This window comes from Rhyacophila brunnea, unplaced genomic scaffold (assembly GCF_057557595.1).
Source record: "Rhyacophila brunnea isolate RB1 unplaced genomic scaffold, BYU_Rbru_1.0 scaffold_1, whole genome shotgun sequence".
Taxonomy (NCBI): domain Eukaryota; kingdom Metazoa; phylum Arthropoda; class Insecta; order Trichoptera; family Rhyacophilidae; genus Rhyacophila; species Rhyacophila brunnea.
In genome coordinates, this window is record NW_028232751.1 from 4,288,712 (window position 1) to 4,309,143 (window position 20,432).

General features: G+C 32.8%; 1 protein-coding gene across 1 annotated transcript; it reads right to left on the reverse strand.

Moving 5' to 3' along the window:
• Positions 1-4,168: 4,168 nt before the first annotated feature.
• LOC147079387 (USP6 N-terminal-like protein) lies at positions 4,169-19,610 on the reverse strand. Its single transcript, XM_085952198.1, has 6 exons — positions 19,090-19,610; positions 15,800-16,691; positions 14,062-14,297; positions 11,031-11,092; positions 9,523-9,703; positions 4,169-5,232 (listed from the first exon to the last, which is right to left on the reverse strand). Exons 1-6 carry the CDS (start codon positions 19,227-19,229, stop codon positions 4,869-4,871), a joined length of 1,875 nt encoding a protein of 624 aa, XP_085808324.1. The 5' UTR covers positions 19,230-19,610; the 3' UTR covers positions 4,169-4,868.
• Between the last annotated feature and the right edge of the window lie 822 nt (positions 19,611-20,432).

The following is a 20,432-nucleotide window of genomic DNA, read 5'->3' on the forward strand; positions in this document are numbered from 1 at the left end:
TACAAAAATTAAATTCACCAGTACGACGAAGATCAATGTGTTTTATAGGAACAAAATTAGTACGCATTATGGTAATTTAAATCTTGTAAATGAGGACAATTTTTGCAAAGCGAAATATCTACCACCTCCAAAGTATGAAATTGCACAATAGACTATCGAACTGCGACTCCGTGAAGAGCCAATCCGGAGAACATACTCCAAGACGCGATAGCTGATATACGCACGAGATTAAGTGTGTGGAAAGAAATGAAAGTCATCTACAATCATAATCAAATATGCTTAACTGGAGACATGATGGAAAAAATACAAAACATCGATTAGGCCGACTGCAGATTGAAAGTAAAGACACATAGCAGAGACAGTGATAATCTCATCTGAACATAAACACAACCATCAACCGCGAAGAAAATAATTCGTAAGAGCGTAAATAATTTTTAAAAAATACTGATTCCTCATATAGTGACTCTACAAGACCAACACCAGTCCCAAACAATGTACATATTAATTTGTAACTATTTCCAAAGAGAAAGGGCTAGATTTTGGAGATGAATGCTATGTGAGTAATATAATATTATATTAATATCTGTTTGTGTAGTTTACTTGCTGTTTTTAAAGCATTCTACATATATCCCAACTCATCACCCTAAATTACTATACCGATCGGCATTGAAGAATTTAAAATTTTACATGGCAAGCTGAGAATTTATTTTTCGCTAGTGTGTCAAGTGAAGGTTTTTGAATACTCAATATTTCAAGCAAATGATAAGATAATTTTCTAAAAAAAACTATCCAAGAGGTAGGAATGTGAACTAAAATGTTATCGTGACATTGGTAGAAATATCAATTTTTTTTAAACAGTGGTCACATCTTCAATAACATTTAGAAGCAATAATATAATGACTTAAGTATATGTACAATTGAAATAGTCTATATTATGTTACGATTTTCAACGTGTGTTAATTACTATGTTACATTTGATTTACAATATTTTACAGTTTAAAATTTATCACGTCAACTAGATGAGAGTAAGTAAATAAATATTGCATGTTTCACAGAATGCTGTATTTATTAAGCAAGTTCAATACGACTTGTCAAAAAATGATTATTGATTTTATTTAATTGCCAATCAAATTTGACATTTTTTAATAACCCGTATCACATTCAATCAGCTGAATATACAAATACACGTTCATCACAAACACTGTAGGATTACAACAGAAGTTCGTAGCAATGCTAATTTATATATTTTATTTCATGACAAAATTCTAAATCACGGTGAATAATTATTTTATTGCTTTCGTACGTTACACTCAGTTCACCAGATTCGAATTAGTACATAGATGCCAAAAAATATTGCTATTATAGAAACATGAAACCTAAAGGTTGTTTAATGATTGCTTCCATAGTTTTATATACTCCAAACCTTAATAATTAATGCATTGTTATAGTGATTTGACTTTTTGTGACAGAACTGTACGGATAACACCTATTGAAAAACTTTCACTACAATATTTCAACCTGCATCAACATCACTATCACTGCTATATCAATTATTTATAGTACTACATACATTCATACATAGCTGACAATATAATATTATTAACAATATACAATATTGTGTAATTGTAACTTATGGTTTTAACTTGATATTACAACAGCACCTTCAATGGAAAGTTTATATTAATTGAGTATTTTCAAAAAGAAATATCTTTTTCATAATTTGCACTCAAATTCGTTTTTTATTGCGCATTATTTAACAACAAATATAGCCGGCCAATCAGAACAAAACAAATTTAATTTTTTTCGAGTGCAAAAGATGTTTTTTTTTAATATTCCTTATAGTATTAATTACTACAGCTATGGACTTGTTTTATCGTTCTTCGTTTTTCAACCATAGTCTTCAATTCTCAATAGATATTAAATATCAGGAATGTTTCAACTTGTACACCAAAATATATTATGGCGCATTGTGACATAAATACTGCTCATGCAAAGGGAATATCCGTAATAGAAAGATATAGTAACAAAAATTGTTAGTTCCTAATAACTACAATGTATTAATAAATTAAAATAAATGCAAAAATAAATGTTTCGCACGGACCTTTAATCACTTTGTCAACATCATCTTTTTATAAATTACAAATTAATTTATAAAAAAACCTAGAAAAAGAAAAATTAACCGTATTGACCAATATACTAATTCTTGTCTCATCGTGTTTTTTAAGCAGAATATCATTAATTACAAAAGTATTTCACAGTACCAAAACCAGAACAAACTAAATTGCAATAGAACATCAATTACCCAGATTAATTAAAACCACTAACGATCCACATAATCAAAAATCCTTATATAGGAAAATGAATGTGTTAATACCTATTAGTATGTGGGAGCCAAATACATAGATGCTGGCATTATGTAAACCTAACTAATTAATTTAACAACAACTAACGAAATCTTGAGTAAAGTACAAAAACAACAAATGGTTTTATGTAAAATGTTAAACGGTGAGTATTAAGTATTCCTACAAAGACGAACCCGATCTAACATAGAAGAGTATAGGTATAAAAGAAAGGGAGAGAAAAGAAGTGTTAGAAGAAATTGCCACACTAAGTGAAGATTCCATAAAGCTGTACCAAAAAGTTAACGCTGTCAAAAAGGGTTTTTATTAATGTGTAAAGATAAAACTGGATTAATTTTAATAGAAGCACAATGTATTTAAAGATGGGCAAAACACTTCAAAGAACTGCAATAGTCAAACAGTTTAAAATGTTGTCTTTCTAATGACTGAGGCAAATATCAGTGAACCAACACTACATCAAAAATAATAAACCGCCCGGATTGGATGGAATCGCTAGTGAGTTAATAAAATATGGCGGAGAATGTTTGCAGTCAAATTTACATGATCTGTTAATTTGGAACTGTTGAAAATGTTGTAATTACTGCCTGATGACTGGAACTTTGGAATAATATGTACAATTTATAAAAAGGGTGACAAACTCCAATACGTAAACTAGAGAGATTACAACCACATCGTAAAGTCAGAGAATAGAGTCATAAGGACAGACCTGGATCGAGGCAGATGCTGGATGAGGTCAAGTACCCACATACAGTTATACTGCCAAGAAGAATATTAGCTCTATGTAATACATATAATAATGCCGTTTTTTTGCAATAATTATATGAATCTGCCTAGATCACCTAGAAACTGAAGAGAAGATTCAGAAGAGGCTACAGTATAGTGGATCATTTACAGGGTTTCATTGGAGGCAATATATTCACATCCTGAATAACATATACAGTAATGCAACAGTCCGTGTAAAGCTACATAAGCCTTCTTGCAGGTTTCCTATTAGCAAGGGTGTCCGGAAAGACAAGAACTAAGGACCAAGAAAAATGGAGGGTGCTATGGGGAGGCATTCATCCAGCATCGACACCGACTGATTTTTTTACTTCTCATTGAGTGATATTTTTCAACCCTGGTTTGAACTACCATTGAAATAACATTTATTATTCGCATAAATTGCTAAAAAAACAAAGCAGACAATCTATAAGCGGTCAAATACGGTGTTTTTCAGATATTTTTATGTTTTTTTGTTAAAATATACATTAAAATTTTTTTAACAAATACTTCCAAATGCAAACTATCTTTTTCAAAGTGAAAAAAATGGTTTGAACAACATTAACTGTTGTATGGAACCCCCCGTTTCACACTCAGTGCATATTATCATGTGACTATTAATTGTTCGCCGACGTGTATATGGAAAATAGTCACGTGACTTTATATACCATGATAATATTCATTGTGTGAAACATGGGTAACTTTTTATTAAATTTTGTTGACAATTGACTTATAAACTTGATTTATAAATTGGTTAAAATTTAAATAAATAATTTAAGATGTACATTGTACATTGACAAAAAAGATATTATAACTCCTTTATTGTACAGGTAAAACACATTAATAAAATGTATTGAGCCTTTGTTTTTTTTTTTAATAAATGGCAATCCTATTAGAGAGCTACATACATAAATTATAAACATATAAATTAAAACTAATATTAGTATATTATGACAATAATTAATAATAATACAATAATAATTAACATGAAGTCTATCATTCATACCTTCAACAAGGTGACATAAAATTATAAGTACATACATCTAAAATCATGTTAACAATTTGCATCTAGAAAATAGAAGTCATTTTAGTGGTATCATTTTTGAAATGACATGCAATGCAGTACATATTATACTAACAAAATAAATCACATGCGAATTTACAAGAACTTTTTTATAATGATTGGTTTTTAGGAAACGGCCGACCTGTGTGGCATTGCAGGAATGGAATAATCATTGAGAAACTGCTATATCTCATAAACAATACCATAAATATTTAACATACGCCACATCACCAAGATTGCCTCTATTGCACGCTGTGGAGCGACAATAGATGCATTGCAATCAGGTATTTGACTACAAGTTCCGCGATTACTGATAGAACAATTCTGTTGTTCAGTAATTTCACATAGTCATGGCCATTGTGGCCAGTAATTTGCGCAAAGAGTAAAGATATTACGGCTAAATTTTGTTTCACATCGGAGTTTGATCCCTAAAACCAACCTTTATTGATAAATACAAAGATCTTATAAATTCGAATTTAATTTCTGTTTAAATCAAATTCTCAGACCATGATCAGATATTTGATAACACTAATTAATGCTTATACAACAATTCAGGGAGAAATTTTTTTTAGATATTGAACAAGTTGCTAACACCCTAGTATGTACTTTATTAAGTTTAACCAGTGTGAAGGTACGGCAAGATTGGATAATAAATATATTTTTATTTAAGTAATCACCTCCGACATCTAATCAGGAGATTCGTTTATTATAAAAGGTCTTATTCTTCCGCCGTCGACGAGAGGCGTGGGCAATTCTTCCGACTGAACCTGGATACGGATCCTGTTATCACCTGAAGCTGGAGCTCCACCATTTTGAGATGATAAAGCCAGTGAGTTGGGCACTTTACTGTAATGCAGGGAATGGTTGGACTCTCCCATCATTCCGTTGGTTGCAATGTTTTTAGACTGCTCTTCAGCATTGTGGTAAGTAACGTGAATACGCACTATATCATCAGAGCTGGGCAGTATCGGATGGGCAAAGACGGGGGTGACTCTAGGAGTGGACTGTGTGCTAGGTGCCTTTTGAATGCTGAGGCTGCAACCACCGGACCTAAGAGCAGACCTACGATTAGTCCATTGTGCACTATACATGTATATTAAATTTACAGACATAATATCTTTATTGGTATTCGGGTTGTCATCGTGTATTATTTAGTCTTCTTCCTTACTTGGCCCAATTGCAGAGGACAATCTCAGGTAGAGATAAGTGGTAAATAAAGTGCATAGTTTGGTTTATGAATACAAATATTGCTCAAAGAAATGTGTGTACAGATATGTTATAATTAGGTGACAAGCTACTGCTGCGCATGTGAAAAGAAGTAGAGAGGCCAGCCAGACCCAGAAAGAGCTACTTATATTATGTAGGAATGCTAGGCAGACAATTAGCAGTTATGAGAACTCAAGTACTCTTTATTACCAACAAGGTGATCATTGTGAACATAAAAAAAAGCATAAAAAATTACAAATTGAAATGAGTGTCTGTACATTTTTAAAGTGACAAAACAATAGCAAGAGAAAAGAATAAATAATATTTAACTGCCAGAGCATTAACTTTCACAAGTATTTATAGATTTTCAAGTTATCATTTAGAATAATATCAGCACCATAAATGTTCAAAGTTACTATATTTAACTCTCTGTATTTATTATATTTAATTACGAGTAGGGATGAATCGAATAAGTACCTATAGTTAATTCATAAATATGATTATTTGAATATTTAGAACACATTCATTTAATGGTAAATTTGAGCATTGTTAAATTTTAATTTGTTAATATTGTAATGTTGTTCACTGTCAATTCTTAGTACATACTTATACAATAAATAAAATAATTTTTGTGGATAATGTTTGGATGATATTAATTTTTGTTGATATATTATTATCCATAACTATGGATAGCAGTGGCGAAGGGTGGAAGTAGGCTGTTAAGATCCGACATAAATAGTCCACATTAAACTTTATCAGTCATACGTATATTATGTTTTCGTTGAACTAAGTCTACAATTTACAGAAGGTGTTGGTTAGTTTTTTTAAAATTCAATTAAACACTGCGAAAACCAAGCCATAACAGTCAAAAAATAATCTGAAAAATCAAATTTAACAACAAAATGTTAACAATAAAAAAATGTTTCGTTGTAAACACATTCGAGCCAAACTGCACAATAAGCAAAACACTGCTCCCACACCTAGTGGGCTGAAACAAAAGATCACCAACCAATCGCCTTGTGTAAACTTTGACATGCAGACGTGTCTATATTAGAAACGCACACGTGCATCTGCACCTTAATATTCATTTCAATGATTGCCATTGATTTTTAATTATAATAGTTTTAATTGAATTTAATTTCAGATGTAAATTGCGAGAAATTAAAATGTACACCAGTGGGTCTATTCTATACTTATCTACCGCTAAAGTGATAAAGTGATAAATGTTGACAAACTTAGGGTACGTTTGTATAAAAATATTAGCACTTATTGTAACAATTGTTGCAATAGTTGGTTGTATTGTTGCAATAAGTGGTATATTTTAATAGCACCTCTATTGCTGCTGTTAAAATATAGCACTTATTGCAACAATTTATAACTTTATAACTTTAGCTGTCGATAAGTATAGAATATACCTACTGAAACCTTAATTAAATCTACCAAAATTTACTTTAATAGATTTATGATCCATGAAAGAAAAAATTATGAAATCAGTCACTATATAAGAAAATTATCTACATTCAATTTAATATCTAATGTACCTACAATTAAAATTGGCCACTTCCATTATAGAAGTATTTGTAAATCGTAGTCAATTAAAACTTAAGTATGCCTAACTAAATCAATATTAATATTATTGAGTATGTAGCTGGCTATTTGAGAGAATTTAATGTTCTTTTAATATTCATTACATTAACAATGTAAAGTTTTTTATTAAAAAGACCATTATCTATATTTTACATTACATTAATGATATAATTATCTTATATAGGTATTTTATTAATATACTTTGGGAAAAATATATATTCATATAATATTATAGTCTGTTATCAACTGTCAAATAAAATCATAACAGTGTTATTAGTTTAATCTGTCTTTCAGCAAACATTATTTATTATACATGATGTAATATAACCTACATTAGACCTTGTACTTGTGTACCATGTTATGTTCATTAGCCGTGATCATCCCCATTACTTTCAAACCCCTGCTTAATTTGTTAAAAAAGGTCTCACCCTATTATTCATTTACACCTTGTAGGTCATCATTTCAACATATAAAAAAATGTGGCTACAGACGATCTCTAGTGTCTTCTAGGCCAAAACCTCCTCGACTGGTATGCTGCGAGTGATTTTACCGCAAGATAATCATCTCGCGTTGATGTGATTCGTTGCATTTAGTGTGATGACATTGATATGAAAAGAAAATTGCATTAATTTCTGACACTCAAAACTTTGATTCGATTCAAAATCCTTTTGGATTGATATTCCCAAATATTTCTTACAACTCTGAAAGAAATAGAAAAACCCTTGAATTTAAATAAAGTTTATACTGCCAAACCTCAATTCAAAGATATCCAGTTGTTTGAATTTTGGTTGACTGACAAAAGAGTGTTTATCCATTGAGAAAGGGTAATAAATTGAATACTCTTCCACCATGTGCCACCACGAGTACTCTTACTCGAGTACTCTTCGAGTACTCCTTTTCTAACTTCTAACATAAACTAATAAGCATTGGCCACCATTAATTGTTGTATATAACATGCTTATTGATATAAATTGTCATAGGTTTTTATATAAAATATATTATGCCTTACAAAAACCTTTTATCACACTGTTATTTCTTCTTTCTGGCACTGTACCCTTAATGAATCCCCTACGTTCCTTTATAGGTTTGAATATCTCAATCCAATAGACAAATTTACCAAAATACTGAGACATTCTTGTCAAGTAGATTGTACAAATGGATTTCTAAGCCGGCTCTCACATCTAAACTCGCCTTGTCTGCTGCACAGCCATAAATCAAACCTTCCAAGAACGTCAATCCGATGTCGCATATGAAGACCACGCACATCTACCCAACGACAATCGCACGTAACCTTCGAAACGTATAGATATTTGGATTCGTGAGAGCCGACTAATAGACATCCAATATAATATGATAATAATGCCGTCAATGATTTTTTCTTCCACCATTTATTAAATATATTTGATCGACTTTCATGAAACTTTCTTTTAATAATATAATATTCTTCTTTTTCCTCCTCATGTTACAAGCCTGTGTGAGTTTTGGCTTCCTCTATCATCTGCCTCCATACAGGTCTGTCCAAAGCCGCTTCCCTCCAGTTTGAGACAGCTTGACACTTTCTTTCTATCTTGTATGGCGTCAACCAGGTATTCGTTTGTCTTCTGGCATTGGAATGTCAGTTTATTTGTCATACATGACTCGTTCATCCTGTATACTTGACCCAGTCATCTAAGGCGGCCCAATTTTATGGACTGTACAATGTGTGAACTCTCATACAGCTCCGTCTCCACCCTGACTGGGTGTCACTCATGGGTATGAGGATACCAGGCAGCACCCTCTGCTCTAATGAACCTAGCACTCTTTCCGTGTCTTCGGTCATGTACCAGGTTTCCGAGCCATACATGACAACTGGTCTTATTAGTATTTTGTTCAAGGTGCATTACAAGTGTCGGTTCAATGTCGTGGAATATAGCACCTTCATTAGGCTGTAAGTGACATTTGTTCCATAGCACGATTTTTCTTTTAATTTCGATTTCTAGGCTACGCTCACTGGTAATGCATGACTCCAGGTACACAAAATGAGACTGAAAAAAGTGCTACTTTGCACCCTGAAATATCATAAGCTCTGAATACATCCATACATTTGGCTTTCTCCGTATTAGTGTGTAACAGTGCCTTAATGGACCGGCGTTTTGCTCAAAGTCCACTAATACTTCTCTAATAATATTTTTGTTCCAGCCTGTGACAAAAATGTCATCCGTATATGCTAATATTTTACGCGATTGTATAATATATATGGGTTTATTCACATTGATATCGGTCATTCTTACCGCATTTGCCAACGCTACCAGTGGATCTTCTTGTCTGAGGCCTGTTTCAAATATCATTATATATAATATATAATGTATATATCCTTATTATTTACACATTGAAAAGAGTTTCAAAAAAAATTATAGATACGTCAATACATCAAGTAGTGCTATAAATAATATGAATTCTTTTTTCCCCCTGCAAAGTCACTGTGTCTGGAGATTGTTCCAGTTTCAAGGCGATAATCAGCTGATTATAAATTGTGAATCCATGTTACAACCGGTTAAATCAACTTACTCAATGGAGGCAGAGTCGGAGACGATGCTGTGGGTGTCGAGTGAGTTTCCAAACACGGGCGAACGGTTGCTGGAGAAGTTTGACAGGTCTGCCGTTGAAGTGACGGAGGTGAGGGCCAGGGATCTCCTTGAACCACCTAGCACTGATTCTAAAACAGAGCCACACTCTTCAACTTTGCTGCCTGCTTATAGAAAAGAAAACAAAATTCTAAGGGATATGCTACACAACGTGATTACGGTGATGTGATGTCACCGTTACTATGCTAATAAATAAGAAAGTAGAACCAGGATTATCCTATATCCTATGATAAATCATGATAATCGAAAAATAAATATTTTTTCATACCACTTATCCACACCTTTTTATAATTATTTTCATACGGAACTCATAATGAAATCCGGATAATCGAGGTTCTACTGTATTTAAAAAAATAATAATTTATTTATTAATTAGCTACATGGTTACGTGTAATTACACATTGAATAAATCACAAGTGCTGTAAGAAATGACAAGACTCACTCATATATACACAAAAAATCAGCAGCAAATAAAGCATATAGATCCCACAACCTGGATGTGCAGTTTCATTTTATGGAAGGATTTGTTGCTAGTCATTCGCTTAGCCCAACTGAAGCCTCAAGACCTTCCGTATGCTGGATTACTAATGTGCAATACTAACACACAGTCACGGATATTAACAAAATACTTTATTTTTTCAATACCATACAAATGGTAACTATTCTGACATGTATCATTCAGGGAGAATTATTTAACAATAAACAATGCCACGATTATACCAATTATATTGATCACGATTTGATTTAATACCTATGCAAATATTACTCCCTGTTGAAGAAAAACACTATATGTGAAACAGTTGCCATGACCTAAAAAATAATAAAATTATTCTGCGTTTCGCAATAAGTCAAATAAAATAATATAATATGTAGTACTCAATCCAAATAATTTAATAATGATCAGGATAGTTTCATGAACATACAGGGATATTGATAATTTCAATACAAACATATCAGTGGCGAGGGGTGGAGATAAGCTGTTAAGATCGAACATAAATAATGCAAACTAAACTTTGTCAATCATACTTATTTGTTAAACACTTTTTTATAATAATATTTCTTATAAAAAAATTTATTAAAGAGTGCTTTTTCTATACTGAATAAAAAAAATTGTGCTGAAAATGTCAACAAAGGTAAATCACGTTAGGGCGTTAAAATCAAAAATAGAAAGAATACAAAACAAAAAATATAACTTAGAAGAAAAATCAATTTTAGTTTTATCGCTAAAATACCAGCTGTTTGAGTATGAAAAATCAATTCACGTTTGGTCATATTGTACTCCTAATAATTAAATAGTTGAGAACTTCTAGTCTGACAATATTTTCAGTAATTATGTTAATTAAGTACCAAATATTTTATTTTACATCTTAAACGACTTTACACCAAGAATTGACAGTCAACACCATTATAGTAACAAAATGTAATAATCACCTGAAACTGTATCACTCTGTGACACAGGTTGTTCTTCTACTTCTACAGCAGCTCTTTCACTTCTGAAAAAATAGCATTCAAACAATTGTATACAACTTTTACAAACTTGTACAAATTAGATTACCATCCAAAGAACGAATAATAGCGCATGTACCAGTGGTGAAGGGTGGGGGTAGGCTGTTAAGATCCGCCATAAATAGTACATATAAAACTTTTTCAGAAATATGTAATTGTTTTCATTGAAATAAGACTACAATTTACAGATGGTGTTGTCATGTTATAGTACTATTTGACAGGTAGTGAAAATCGGTTAGACTCAAAATGAGTGTCTCCCGCAGTGTAATTCCCATCACCACCATCGTTCTACTGCGCAGGCGCAGATATCGAACATATCCAACAGTCGCGTGAAAATTCAGAAGCTTCCGAAGTTTTTTGATTCATGCATGCAATCTTGCAACTCACATGATAATACATGTTTAAACGTGCATTTCCTTGTTATGGCCGCGATAATACGTACTGTCAGCAGTAAATCTGTGCACGTGTAAACGGGCTATAATCTTAAGGTGTGCAGAGAAAGGTGTCATTTATTTTCGTGATCAATACAAGTGTGCCCCACCAAACTGTCACAGAAAACAACCAACAAGTAAAGGAATTAGAAACACAAACTGAGTTTGACAAATGATAATACAAAAACTGTGAAGTTTGCTACAAATAAATTAATATTGTGGAATAAATTGCAAGTAATTTAAATGGTAGTCCGAATCCCCTTTTTCAGCTCTAATGTCATATTTAGGCTCAGCCTGGAGCCCAATTTCTGAATGAAGCACTATGACCGGTTGCGCAAGCCTACTTCTACGGAAGTATGCGAAAAGTCAACCGCCACTGCCGACTACAGATGGTATTGAACTACATTTGCTTTGCCGCTAGAGGCGCTGACGGTAAACGTCAGATATCTAATGTCAACGTAATATTGTAGAAAACTGTATGTACATCTATTGTGTTTTGTCTTTTACATAGGTAACTATTACCACTGAAAGTGTTATTTTGTGTTTAAATCCTCATTTAAGTATTTATTGTGATTTTATAATACAGTAAAACAGCATGTTTGTTGGCAAAATACAACAGAAATGCCGTATTGTAATATTGGATATGTAACTAGCTTATTTAAAGATTAATTAGCTACGTAGTTCAGCAATGAATGGTTTAATAATGCAACGTTAACGGGTAAGTACTGATTAAATATGATGTCATTACCCAAATGGATAAAATGTTACTCAATTTCTATGAAATCGACAAGAGTTGACAACAGTCAAAGCAGTTTGGCGACGGGTTTCATAGTGCTTCATTCAGGAATTGGGCTGCTGGCAGTGGTGAAGGGTGGAGGTAGGCTGTAAAGGTCTGACATAAATAGTGCACACTAAACATTGTCAGTTATACGTATTTCTTTTCATTCTACAAAGAATACAAACTGCAGATAGTGTTGGTTAGTTTTTAAAATTCAATTAAACCCTGCGTAAACTCCCGCCAAACTCAACACAATTTTAGAATCACCAAGTCAATTTCATAAATGATTCCAATTGATTTAAGTTATGTACTAGTCATTTTTAGTGACACGGGTTTCGCCTTTCAGAATAAATAAGATACGGGAAGTAGAGAACACTCTTAATTTTAATTTTCAACTGTCCCAATAAGTCCACATGTGTTGACGAGAGCATGGCGCCATTTCGAGGTTGAATTATATTCAGACAGTATAATAAATTTAATAGAAAACGCACAAATACGGAATAAAAGTTTTCAAATTGTGTGGTATACCTGGATACACATATAAAATGGAAATATACGCAGGAAAACATTTTGACACAGTGAACAACACACCTACAAATGTTTTTATGAAACTATGCCAATATCTGTTCAACAAGGAACATACTTTGTATACAGAATTGTACACTAGTGTTGACCTGGGTGAAAAACTATTAGAAAATGACACACATTTAGTCGGGACTATTAGATAATATCGAAAGAACCTGCCAAAAGAGAACAAATGGAGAGTTTAGGGCTCAAGTAACTGAAAAGGGTATAACTATCACGAAGTGGAAGGATAAACGATATTTTTATTACTATTACATTCAACAAAATTTGTGATACCAAGAAAAAAACAATAGAGGCCAGGAAAAAGTACAAACCACAAATTGTTACTGATTACAATAAAACAAAAGGTACTATTGATTTATCCAATCAAATAACCAGATATTCAACACCATTGAGAAAGACCATAAAATGATTTAAAAAACAATCGAATTACTTCTGAATACTGCACTTGTGAATGCCATGATACTTTATGAATAAGTAACTGAAAAAAAATGTTTGGTCAAATTCAGAAAAGCAATCGTTGAGTATCTTTGCAGTAAAATAAATCAAGCCCAGACAATTTCAAATTCGAGACCCAGACGCTTGAAACACAAACTCAAACGGAAGGAAGGTCCAGATAACGTTAAAAATCATGGGAGAAAGTATGCAAAAAAGAAAACCACAATGGTCCCAACTTATTGTCTTGAACGTCCTACGATGCCACACTATTGTTTGACACGTTTTAATAAAGAACATCGCTATTGTTAAATTAACATTATATTCATTTTTGTAATCCTATTTTTTAATAATTTACATAATCTCTTCAATTTTCATTTTTATATCAATTAAAACACATTTACGATTTAGAAGAAAAAAAAAGAAGTTACTTTGAAGGAATATTCTCAGGCCAAGCTGCAGTTAACATACAGAAGAGCCATGCCGGTCACCTCATATAGGATAATATACAGCGCGCGTGCCCACCGGCAACAACAAAAACAACTTAAACGTAGCTCCTCCTTGCCGGCCACAGGTAACCCCCATGACAATCAAAGTGTTAACATAGATAATCATGTCATCATCACCATCATTACAGTTTGTTTTTCACTGACTGCAAGACGTAGGGTTAGCAATGTGCTAAACATTACAGCTCTCCCAACAGGATACAAATGTCAACAGTTCTCACCTTAAAACGATGTTAGCTCGCGTTTGCTTCTCCGTCTCCGAAAAGTGCTCTGCTCTTCTGCCTATTTTAGCGGTGATGTCTGGCTCCACAAAGTATCCAAGTGGCCGTCTTGGCAGCTCATGTGCCGGTGCCGGACCTGGATGGTCAAGTTTCGCCTTCCTCAACTCCTTCATGTTATTTTCGAGATTCGTTATAGTGACATCATCGGCAAATCCAAAGTCTTTCAACAATTGCACCTAAAAATTACATAACAAAAATACAATGGCGATTACAATTACTACACCCAAATACTTCAGGGAAACTAATTAAAATCTCATATGTTCATTTTTTTAAACATACATTTTGTGTATCTGTATCCATCAAGTAAAAATACAACAAGCAACATGTCTTGTATGAAATACCATAAACACCATTAAGTATGTGGTATTAAGTGTATTTGTGGATCACTGACCTATTTGTAAAACATAAGAAAGAATTATTGAAAATATATTTACACATTCAGTGGTTTCCAAACTTTATGTTACTACGCCTCCCTTTAAAAAAAATCTAATCTAGGCGCCTCCCCCCTCCTTTATTTCATTAAATAATACCGACACATTTTTAAATAGTCAACAATGTACTAATATGAAAATGAAAAAAAAAGGTTTTACTACTTAGGTATATTATTATAATCATTTTTAAATTAATTTGTTTTTCATGCGATGAATGTGCTTGTTTATTAGCACAATCAATTGCAATAGTAGTCAATTCAAATTCATCATCGTTCATTGACAAATGGATTCTATCATGGGCCCCCAGGCAAGGATCTTTGGCGGGCCCACCTACGTATCGCTGAGTTTAATGGCAGTGTGGTGCTCTAATGTAACTAGTGTTTCCTAAATTTATAAGTATATCAATCATCATATAGGTATCACATCAAAATGCAACGCACACTCACATATTTAAAATATTTAATAGCCCTGAAACAAAGCAGCGCCTTATTACCTTTTTACTATTAATAAAATAATGTGAAAAGTGCATTATAAAACTAAGCAAGAACTCAGTAAATAGATAGTAAAGTAAATAAATCAATATATCTGGCGCAGAAATCATTTAAAAGCGGAAACATGGCGAACTTTTTTTTTTGTAATTCTGATTTCCAAAGCTCAAATTTTTTATGAATGCCTTCACTTTGTCTATTGAAATTAGTGAATGCATAAGTGGTCCTTGCTTTGATTTATTCACTCATTTTTTTAAAATTCCAACCAAATAGACAAGTTTAACATAATTATCGTTCCTAAGCAAATTTGCCTCAAATTTCAACATTCTGATTTGACCCTTTTATTTCATTTTTACGAGATAGCCAGCGCACTTCACAATAGTATAGTAGTAAGGTTTTATAAAATTAGTCTCCATATTTTCAGACAGGTTTGCAAACAACCTTTTATAGGACTGTTTTTTTATGTAGTTTATAACTAGCGGCTGTTTTATAAACTATGCATTTGCAAACTGCAAACCAGTGGCTACATTAATAATTATGTTAAAGTTTTCACGCCTCCCAGTTTGGAAATCGCTGCATTAGATTATCTCTCTAGTATAATAAATTGTTAATGATTCATATAAATAAAGCCGAAACTCAATTATTGAGACGATTATTATTGAATGGTGAAAGAAACACTCCAATTAACGAACAAAGAGTTACTACGTATTGATTGTAATAATTTGGGTATCAAGTTTGGAAATAATTTGTATTTTTTACCTGTATGAATTGCACTATCTGATCCATATCATTCAAGCGCAAGATGGTCTTCTTATGCATCCTTAAAATTGTAAATGCCATAGCAGTCATAACTGGCTCTCCGAGAAACAAGTAAATGTCCCACACCCGGAGACATAGACTGAATGGCACTCTCTCCACGAAACATACAAAAAACCATTTCAGGGAATAAAGAATGGCATCCAGGCCGTACTGATCAAAGTGCCTCTTCAGTTTCGGTAAAAATTTGTTCAATATCTTGTCATGGTGTTCGAGAAATCGTGTCAGCTTTGGGAAGCCTTCAATATACAACCCATGCATTGCATATTTGCTATCTTTTAAAAGTACTGAGAGAGCCCAAAACGCTTCCTCTTCATCCATGTACATGAGTAATACTCCGGCGAGACCCGACATTCCTTGGCAGTAGCCCACCTCCATATTGTACATACCATATGCACATAGCACATTAAATAATGACTTTTGTTTTAAGGAGTATCGTTGCCTATAATTAATGTGTTCTCGAAACTGTCTATTAACATCTGAGTCTATTTGTCTGACATCGGTGGACCACTGACGCGCCAGTTTGAGCATTTCTTGATATTTACCTACGTTATCATTTTTTATCCTATTAATATTCAGTAACTTATGCCAGACGCGGCTTCTTAGTGAATTTGGAATGCCTTTAAATATTCTACGCTTTAATTTTTCATTATTAGGCCCGAATTCATTGGAACTTTCATTGACGTTATTGCTCCTCGCCACGACCTCATCTGCAATGTCCCACATTTTAAGCATTTTAACCCATTTTTTGGTTCTTTGCATTTCTATAGGCAGGGATCGTGCTTCGTTTGAATCAGCAACCTTCGGTAGGCGTTCATCGTGTATAAATCCGTATCTAATAACAAAAAAAAAACAAACATATTAGATGGAAAATGAAACATACTCAATATGCCCACGTCAATTTAATTATTATCAAACACAACCATGAGTCAATTATTGATAAGTGATATGAAATGTAATTTGTCTTTTTGTAATAGTTTTAATACAAATGCTATGCAACAGAAAAAGATAATTTTGATTCAAAATGCAAATTTAATTTCGTACATCCAAACTTTGCAATAACTTAAAAATCACAACACCGATGTACTTATATCGTATATTGACAAAGATTGTCAAAAAAAACACAGGATTTAAGGATTTCACAAAAAAAATTGTTAGATTTGTTGAATGAGACAAATCACACTAATAACTAACTAGACCTAATGACTGAGGATGATATATGGCCATCTGACAGCCTAATTTCCCCTAGCATTTTTATAAGAAATTTTAATTTTTTCACTATATGAAAAATACTAGATTTACGGTCACCTGTCATGCGAAATTAGATGTCCACAAAAAATGGTGACAAATTGGTTGGAGTTAAGACTTATCGGAGGAGACAAAGACCCGCGATGGGGTTATAAAGCCTAACATTACAAGGTATAAAATTAGGCATTTCTTTAAATGAATTTCGATAACATGTCTCAAAGAATGGAAAGTATTTGTAAATTAATTACAAATACACAAAATAAATACTAAAAAAACATTAAATATTTTATCTCTAATTGATCTCCAATCGCCAAAACTCAAAATGTTGAATCAGAGCATACTCCCCGTAATCACATATGCTTACGAGACGTAGACGCTTGGTAAAAAAGATGCACAGGGACGTAGAAAAAACATTCTGGGCATAAGTATAGGAAAAATAATTAAATAATTGAATAAATGAACAAGCACAGGCATGTAATATAAGAGTTTGCTGAACACCTTAAATGGAAATGGCCAGGCATAAGAAAAGACAATCGCTTGATAAATCTAGTCATACAGTGTTACCGAATATAAGAAAACGTCCAAAAAGCAAACCTAAAGCCATAATAAAGCTCTCTGATAGTAAGTAACAACGCACAGGACCAAGAAGAATGGAATCACCTCTTGAAAAGGATTGATCAATACTAATAATGATGATATTTTGACTAATTTCTTTTATTTTGTTAACTGTCAATGCATGGTGGAACTGCATTGTATTGTTGTTTTAATTTAATAAAACGCAATTTTTTGACTATATCGATAGGTTAGGTACCTCGTAAATAATATTCATTTCTTTTTAAATCATGGTAAACATTAGCCAGCTCTCACATCAAAACTTGTCTCGCCTACGTCTCGAATACGTTGATGTGACGTCATAGTTATTCACAAAACACACGTGGACACAAACACAAATGGAGCTCCGCAGATTAGTCGAATGTGACTGTTTCATGTGAAAAAAACATCTGCAAGGTGCATGCTTCTCGGGCTCTGAGTCGAAGACGCGAGGTTAAATACAACACATACGAATTGGTCATACCGATCGCCGCATTCAAATATCAATACGAAGGCTACGCGCGACTGTCGCTAGGTAGATGTGCGCGGTCTTCACAAGCAACACTGGATCGCTGTTCTCGGAAGGTTTGATTTATGGCAGTGCGGCACATGAGGCGAGTTTAGATGTAAGAGTCCACCTATACATTTGCTCAGTATCGTGTCCACGCATGTTGCAAAAATACTGTGAGATTTGATCCAGCCACGGAACCCATGGCTTTAAAACAATAATTAACTGCTGGTGACAAACAGACATCAAGAATTTTTAATCAATTTATCACTGCAAGGAAAGTGTAGTCATTTATAATTATAGCATCAGTAAGCAATAAATGACATACTAGCTAACAATTAAATTTATGGTTGAAATAATAACAACAAAACGATAATAAATAATTGAGGTACATAATTTCATCTAGGTATTACAGATCAAAGTTTGCATATCCATTACAAGAAAACAAGCAGAAAAGATCACTTCTAACTAAAACCTGATAGAAAAGATTCTATCGTAGTAAGTATCGACATAATAGTAAGTACCTACCCTAAGTATGTCAACTAATAAAAAGGTTAAAAATCGCTTTTACTAAAGAAAAATAAAAAAACAACAATGTTTACATTTTATGTAACAATTTGATACACTTGTAAGGATGTTTCATTTCATGGTTCTGATTTTACACCAACCTACATGTAAGTACTTAAATTTAACAGATGTATACATATTATTATTTATTTATATTATCACCAATCTTGCTAAACAAAACATAATTTAGCATCTGTAATTGTATCTTTTACGTGACGATAACGATTCGCATGACTTATATCTAGATCAAACGTAAACACGATGGCTTGTGACAGCTGATGTGAATGCATACTAAAAATAAATATAAATTATGGGTAACCTGTCAGTGGTGTGATAAATCTCATATCCTGGATCTTCCCACGGCGATATGTCTGATACATCTTCTCGCCCCTTTTCATATCGACTAAAAATATTCTCCCTCTCTTCGAAAGACCGGTCCAGAAGAGCCTCCTCATTCATAATATTTGTTGGGTGGCCAGCGATGTCAACCAACCTCCCCTCCCAGGTCTCTTGACAATTTGATCTGAAACAATCGATTGTCACACTGCACTGGCCGCAAAATATAAGCTCAGTGAGTTAATGAACAGTACAATCATAATGTGACATAAACAAGTGACTGTTTTCGACACATGAAAAAACAAGTATCCGCAAAAGCACGCCCACAGTTCACACATTAACAATTTGACATTTCTCAAATATAATAGTATCTATATAATCACAGATAAATTGGTACGCTTCACAATAATAACATGTAATCTAAATTTGATGAAAATAAGCAATATCTTGAATGTGTCATACATTTAAAAATGAAAAATGACATTAACAGCGCCTACGCCAAGCCGACCCTCAATGGGTTTCGAGTTTTTGACTGATTCAGTGTTACCAGTGGCTACATAATCTATGGTTAATCCATAGAGAATGGCAATTAGCAATGAACCTCTATAATAATTATAGTTGCCAGTTGCGGACGATCTAAAGTTATTATTAATTTATTTAGCTTATCACATTTATTTTATAATAAATTCACGCCATAACAACAGTTTATTAAAATATCATTAAAAAACCATATCTTATATTTTGGATGTTGTAGTAAATGAGTAGGTAGGTAAGCTTTAATTATTATGTATACGTTTCGCAAAAAAACTCAATATATAAGTAGTTAAAAGAAAATATATAATAATATCTAAAAACATAATATTTTAGTAGGTATTTACAATATTTATTTGATTTTTATATACCTATACCTACCTAGCTAGCTAAAATCTATTTTAATAGACCGTCGTGTCTATATTAGAGTTTTCATCAAAAGTTACCAAGTCGGATATAGGATTATTAATTGTATTATGAATTCAATCAGTTACAATCATACACATTCTGTTAAGTTACAAATTTTCTATCATATTAACTTAAATAAGTATATATTTTTAAATTATTCGTCATGTAATACGAGCCAATACACATTCACACTGTTAAGAATTGTCATGGCGGCACTTTTCAACAGTGCTTCTTTAATGCGCTTGTGTGTCTGCTTCGATAAAATAATATATAATTCCAGTAAAATATAGATTCAGACGAAAAAACAATATTTTTGTCCTTGTTTTTTAATAAAAAGAAGCCACGAGGGTGTTATGGCGATAATATAAATTTTGACCAGACTCATTG